General features: G+C 38.3%; 1 protein-coding gene across 1 annotated transcript; it reads left to right on the top strand.

Moving 5' to 3' along the window:
- The first annotated feature begins 1,630 nt into the window (after positions 1 to 1,630).
- Positions 1,631 to 3,977, top strand: LOC104447519 (keratin-associated protein 5-4). Its single transcript, XM_039304533.1, has 3 exons — positions 1,631 to 1,680; positions 1,851 to 1,932; positions 2,578 to 3,977. The coding sequence occupies exons 1-3, from the start codon at positions 1,669 to 1,671 to the stop codon at positions 3,564 to 3,566; spliced, it is 1,083 nt and encodes a 360-aa protein (XP_039160467.1). The 5' UTR covers positions 1,631 to 1,668; the 3' UTR covers positions 3,567 to 3,977.
- Positions 3,978 to 7,098: the final 3,121 nt, after the last annotated feature.

The raw sequence follows: 7,098 nt of genomic DNA, 5'->3' as shown, positions 1-7,098 counted from the left end.
ATATTATTATTATTTTTGTTTGAAAAGCTACTTTCCACGTAAAGAACCGGACCAATAGTATCGGATTGACGGACTAGCCATGATTTATTTATATATTCTGAAGCAAACTGTAATTAATAATTTTTTTCTTTTAATGTTAGAGAACTCCTGCTTTTAGGGAATAGAATAAATCAAACAAATAAGAAGAAGAACAAGAAATCACCGGTTTCAGGATCGAAGGCCAATCAGTCTGGTCTTGTTTCAGGTTCCTAGTTTCACAATCTGGTAACCGACTATACTTGGTCTGGTTTCTACCATCACCTTAGGACCGATCACTCTTTAACACATTTCATATAAATAGTCTGATTTTCAGTAGAGTTTTTAGATTTCATACCTTTTCCCAAGGGTTGTGGGGGTTTGGAAGGAAGACGAGACCTGATTTGCATTGTTAAGTTTGTCATAACTTCCATGTATTGTGTGTCTACATAATATTTTCTACATTGATCCTTTTGTTAAGATGCACCTATAAATCTTCGTTGACGTATAATTCATTAGCTTAAGCTTTTGAGTAAAGGTGGATCTAACTGCATATATTAACAATTAGAGATTTGAGTTCCTCTTCACAATCTCCCCATATAAAGGTATTGAATTTCTATTGCATTATCACTACCACTTTCATATATGCTTAACTCATCTTTGCAATATTCCGACATGGTTTGACATAATATTTTGTCGTTTGATATACTTTGTTAGAATCATGTCACGGTTTCAAAGACCAACTTGGACTTTGGAGCAAACCATGTAAAGTTGGTGTGGAAAGTACAGCAATTTCCTAGTCAAATGTTGGAGACAGCTCAAGAAAGTTTCCATTTTAAAGTTTAAGATATATATTCTCCAAGGAGGTCGTATTTGTTCAATGCCATTGATGATCAGAATGTGGTCTCCTGCTTGGTGGTTTCCAATAGAATTTATGGACAATTTTCAGGAGTTCAAGTGCTGATCGTGAAGTGCATCCATGAAAGAACGAGTTTGTGTTTGAAGTTAATAAATCCCGTGATGAGATTTGTGAACTCCTTTGTGAAAAGAGATGGGAATTAAACACCATGCCAATTATTGGATGTGGGTGAAAGCTAAAAAACACCTAGCCTATTTGAGTGACCTAAATATGATTTTAATCTCCGTTGTATCGTTTAATCTATAGTTGAACCCTATGTTTCTCTCCCTGTGAAGTAAGTCACACTGATTGAACTAGTGAATCCAATATCTAAGTTACGTTCTTGTTTTGTTTATTACTGTTCGAGCAAATATTTTGCAACATACTCGATGGGCAATCCACACGATTTCCGTTGCATGTACTGAGCAAACCATCGAAACATGTAAATGATATGATTCAACCCAACACACCCACTCAAGAAATTCTAGCAGTCGCCTCTGTGCTTTTCCTGTTTCTGTTGTAGTATCGACTGTGATCGAGTGTAATTCTTTTGATAATGGATGGTAAAGCAAGTGAAAGACCAATAATGCAGGTGACCTGGTGATGTAATACTGTAACGTCATGAGTTTAACGCATGTTCTTCCTAATATTCAACACGAAAATGACACCAAAACCACCGCATGAACCTTCACGTTCCGCTATTTAAAGCAAGCAAACTTGCTCAGGAGGCAATTCATCTTATTAGCTCAAGAAACATGGCAGAGCAGGTGCAATATCCGCATTCACCTCAGCTTGCCTCTCTATCTCATCGATCTTCTTGATTTCTTCTATTCGATTCTATTCCTGTTCTTCTCATCTAAATTTTCGAACTTAGCTTCTTGACCATACTTTCCCAATGTTGTAGCTAGTTTTGTTATGCTTGCTTTCAATGTTACAGGTCACGGAGATGATGATCAAAGTGGATCTTCAGTGTTGTCGCTGTTACAAGAAGATCAGGAAAATCCTGTGTGAGATCCCTCGTGAGTCCCTTGCCTTTACCTCATTTAATTAATCTGCGTACTTCTCTTTTCGTGTCAATAAATAATAGATGTATGCATCAATTCTTTTTCTTCCCTTTCTCTTTCCATAATACGTGTGTTATTTCTATTGTGTACTATAGGTGTGTGCAAAATAGACTGTCCGAACTGGGAACCGCCCAAATTGGGGACTGAACTAGCTCGCTTGGTGCGGTTCCTAGGAGTGCTGGTCTGGTTCTCAATTCTTAAAAGTGAAACTAGTGTTCGGTGGTCCGGTTCCCTATTCCAAGGGTGAATCGGATTGGATTGGACCGACAAAATATTTTTGTTTTGATTATTTTTATTTTTTCAAGAAAATTAGCAGGTTTAATTTATTGTTTTTGAGGAAATAAAGAGCTTATAATTGGATAATAACATATTTGGATTGAAGCATAAGATTTGTTTCGAGCTCTTAATTTGTTTCTAGTCATGCTTTGGATGACAAGATATGTGGATGGAAGCATGAAAAAGAAATAGTGACCGGTTCCATTGGATTGGATCGGAAACCGATCATGCCTATTGTATAGCGCATCTTTACCTATTGCTATCTATGATGAATAGAACCGAGTGTTTGTGATACTTGAAGCTAATAATACTTTGTGAACGCAGAAGTAAAAGATCGAATCTTCGACGAGAAACAAAACAAGGTGAAGATCAAAGTGGTGGGTTGCGATCCTGAGAAGGTCCGGCAAAAGATATGTTGCAAGGGAAGAGATATCATTTTAGGCGTCGACATCATACCCCCCGAGCCACCAAAAAAAGAAGAACCAAAAAAAGAAGAACCAAAAAGAGAAGAAAAAAAAGAAGAAGAAAAAAAAGAGGTTAAACCTCCACCGGTGATAGGTTACCCACCGGTGTATATGATGGGGAAGGTGTATGTTTGTATCTCATGTCATCATGGGGGTTGTGGTTGGTTCTGTCCATGTAACTGTCACTGCGGGGGGCCACCAATATGCGCTGATGGATGCGGGAGGCCAGCCCACGAGTGCATATGCAAGAGGCCACTGGTATGCGCTGATGGATGCGGGAGGCCAGCCCACGAGTGCAGATGCAAGAGGCCACTGAAATGCGCTGATGGATGCGGGAGGCCACCCCACGAGTGCATATGCAAGAGGCCACGGATGTGCCCTGATGGATGCGGGAGGCCACCCCACGAGTGCAGATGCAAGAGGCCGCCGATGTGCCATGATGGGTGCGGGAGGCGGGCCCACGAGTGCAGTTGCCAGAGGCCACGGATGTGCGCCGATGGATGCGGGAAGCCACCCCACGAGTGCAGATGCAAGAGGCCGCCGATGTGCCATGATGGGTGCGGGAGGCGGGCCCACGAGTGCAGTTGCCAGAGGCCACGGATGTGCGCCGATGGATGCGGGAAGCCACCCCACGAGTGCATATGCAAGAGGCCGCCGATGTGCCATGATGGGTGCGGGAGGCCGGCCCACGAGTGCAGTTGCCAGAGACCTATTTACCCGCGGTGTTGCGATCGCTCCAGATATGGAAACGCCTCTTCATCATGGACCCTGCATGGCTGTGACTACGGAAGGCCGCCAGTATGCACCAATGCCGGTTACGACTGCGACACTTCCTGCACGCTCATGTGAGGAGAGTTTCGAAGTATTTGTCAAAATCAGGTCTTTATTTCCACAACTTGGTGTTTTTATGAGATCTGTCGGATCACGACATGGATCTTCTTCCCGCAAGATATTTCCTTTATTGCCTCAATAAATACCAATTATTAAGTTATGAAAATAAGATTTTAGCAACATTTAATATTTATCGATGCATTGAGGAAAGCGCAATACGTAAGATATTCCATTAGATATATGTTGTTGTTGCATCTTAATTATGTGTGGGCAAGAGGGTCGATATGCTGTATTATGCTTACCATAGGTTTAAACGTATTACCCTTTGTATTACCTATCACCTACGATGGTCATTAATGTATTTGCTGATTTGATACTTGTAATATATGATTACGGGTGTATCATGGCCGATATAGTTTATTTGGATAATTTTCCATACTCTTGGAGTTTTCTTTTCCAAATCTTTTCATACTTCAGGATCCATAGAAACCATGCATTAGACATTAATAGGATGGAGAGACAGAGACAGATTACAAATTATCAACAATTAGAATGAGCTCTGGAATATAAAAGAAGTATACTAAATATAATTTTTTTTTGAAATAATTATCCAATCAAATCCTAAACCTATTGTACATATGACAATTCAATCCTAAACTTTTTGTTTTTGCTAATTAACTTTTGTGGGAAATTTTAATGTAGTCCTTTTAGCTAATTTTCCCTCGAAATTGCTGACCTTATGGTACAATCATCACTAGTCATCCTACGTAACACACCACCACGTTAAGCATTCTCCATGAAATTTGGCCGAAATGACTATATTGAAATTTCATACAAAGATTTAGAGTAAAATTGGTAAAATTAACAAAATTAGGATTGGATTAGCATTCGATTAAATAAGTTTAGAATTGATTAGACAGGGTCTCTGAAAATTTCTCCATAGTGTTTTCAAGAAAGTTTAGTTTGTGAAAAGCCAGTCTGCTCATGTACAAAGCAAAATAATTCCACTTCAACATTTGCATTTTCACTATATTTATGAAAACATGGCCAGATAAAGATGTTTTATGGTACTGGTGGTCCCTCGTCCTCCCATCGTCCTTCCATCGGGAAATAATAATGATAGAGTTGATAAGGCCTCCCGGTGCATGTCATATTCATTAACTACGTTGCCCCATCAATCTCTAATTGGTTTCTCTCTATTCTCCACGACTCTAGTTTCTTCTGTAGTCTTGTCTTTCCGCTGAACAAGACGAGGCCATCCACGTGCAACTTTATGAATCATGCCTAGTCGAAAAGAAAGACAGTGGGGATCTAGGAGAACTACTAGTCCTTGGCTTGTTTATAGGGGGTAAGACCGCATTTCCCTCTTTCTTTTGAAACGATTGATAATAAAGAAGAATAGACTAATAAATGTCGCATCTCGAATCCTACAAAAATAGAGAGTGATACGATTATCATTTTCTCTACCCGAAAGACGTGACCTCACATTTAAATTTACCTATTAGAGTATCTAAAATCCAACAAAACGTATGTAGTCATCTTCAACACATACCGAAGACTCAATCATCGGAAATTTCTTGCTATCATTGCTCTTGTCCTACTTAATGTTAAATGAGGAGCCTAAAAAACATGATAAGAAGAATGGTGTGTATAGTTACTGCTTAGTGTGTATTAAATATTTCGATCACCCAATATGCATATTTATCATGTAATATCAAAAACTCATAATCCCAAATCCAATATATAATATACGTTGAACACAAAAAATTAGTTATATCTTATCAGCTTAACTTTTTACATATTGGAAATACTCATTTTAAATCGACAGCATTGAATCATATATTAATGGTCTATTCCATTAATAAAAGTCATTAATCTATTTTTAGATTTGTATATGGTTATTTTGGCTTTTATGAATTTTTCCAGGTTGATTGTCCTATTTCTATGACTTTCTAAGTCAAAAATCAAGAAAGTGGACCATGTGGTGGGCCTAGGCTCTTAGCTAGGTTGACAAGTTTGGGCTATGTTCCGACAATGCAACTGCATCGGGCCTACCTAGGCCCATCGTGGGGTGAGATGATTTCATAATTTGTCCTATCCATATGAAATTCTTCTTACAATGTGAAACCGATATCTTTTTTAACTTATGTACCAACAACAATTCTATACACTTGAGTAATTAACAAGATTTCAATTGAAATACACCCGATTGTTTGTTCAATGAGTTTGCAAAACCTAGTACGCCGCATCAGTTTGTCATTCTAGGGATTGAAAAGACTCCTAATTATGTGCAACATTTCAATTAGTTCTTTCACCAAGTTACATGATTTGTTAAACCTTGCCTAGAAAATATAGGTAAAGGGTAAAGAGGCAATTTCGAAAAATTTGTGTGTTTCGTCGAGTTTAACTATAGTATAAAGAACGCTCATGAAACTTTCACAATAAATAATGATGATAAGAGCACAATAAAATGATTTTCCTAACCATAATAAAAGATGCTTTAGTCGTACAATTTTCGTGATTGAGGATAAGTTTTTCTTCGCAAGATACATTAATGAGTTTCCAAAGCAAATGGGATTTTATTTCTAGCAACAAGCTATGCAAACATATTGGACAACAAGATGGGGCAGAACATCAAGGTTTTGACCAATGAAAACAACACACACACATATATGTACATAAGAAGTGCTCAAACTTATAGGCCAAGTGCGCTTGAGTCCAAAAGCTTTCAGAAATGTGGTCAAGTTCTCAAATTTGTCGGATTGGTGCAATCAAGTTATTCATTTGATTCCTTCAATTAATTAATAAAAGATGCTAGCATGGATTTTTTTTTTTCTCTTTCTTATGTGGTGCTAACTTTAACTAAAGTCCCACTGTTTTAATCTACCTGTTATTTTTACCTCGAATCTTACTTGAATTAGATTTAAAAAAGAAGATATGTTTTCAAAAAATAAATTTTAAAAAAAGAATACAAAAATGTCACATCAGAGTTTTCATTAACCAAATTGACGGAGTGTAACATAAGGGCTTGATTATATTTTTTGAAAATTTCTTGTACTTATCCCATACATACAATAAAACGTTGTAATTACCATGTCTACCATCTTATTGGACTTTAGCAACTTTTGTAGCGGAGTACTTGGAGCTCAAGGCTCCCCCTCTCTCTCTCGTCGCAATTGCTTCTTCTACCATCTTATTCAACCTCAGGACTTTTATGGTTGCGTACTTTAAGTTATAACTACTCCTTCTACCATCTTATTCGACTTCAAGACTTTTACGGTTGCGTACTTTAAGTTGTAACTGCTCATTCTACCATCTTATTCGACTTCAGGGCTTTTACGGTGGAGTACTTGAAGGACAAGGCGTCTTGCAGTTCTTCATGACGCCAAAGTTTGAACAGCTCCAAAGTGTAATCTATCTATCTCTAACTCACCTGAAAAGGCATTTTAAGTATAGAAGCAAATGTCCAACGGCAATGGGCTGTGTTGCTCTATGCAGCACATCGAAGCCATCCAAGAAGAAGTTGGGGTCCGATGCCTTCTAGGCTACG

Source organism: Eucalyptus grandis, chromosome 11 (genome assembly GCF_016545825.1).
Source record: "Eucalyptus grandis isolate ANBG69807.140 chromosome 11, ASM1654582v1, whole genome shotgun sequence".
Classification (NCBI taxonomy): Eukaryota; Viridiplantae; Streptophyta; class Magnoliopsida; order Myrtales; family Myrtaceae; genus Eucalyptus; species Eucalyptus grandis.
This window is presented reverse-complemented; position numbering and strand designations above follow the sequence as displayed.

Coding starts and splice junctions, on each gene's coding strand:
- LOC104447519 (XM_039304533.1), top strand. Junction 1,933..2,577: donor AATCCTGTGTGAGATCCCTC/GTGAGTCCCTTG, acceptor TTGTGAACGCAG/AAGTAAAAGATCGAATCTTC.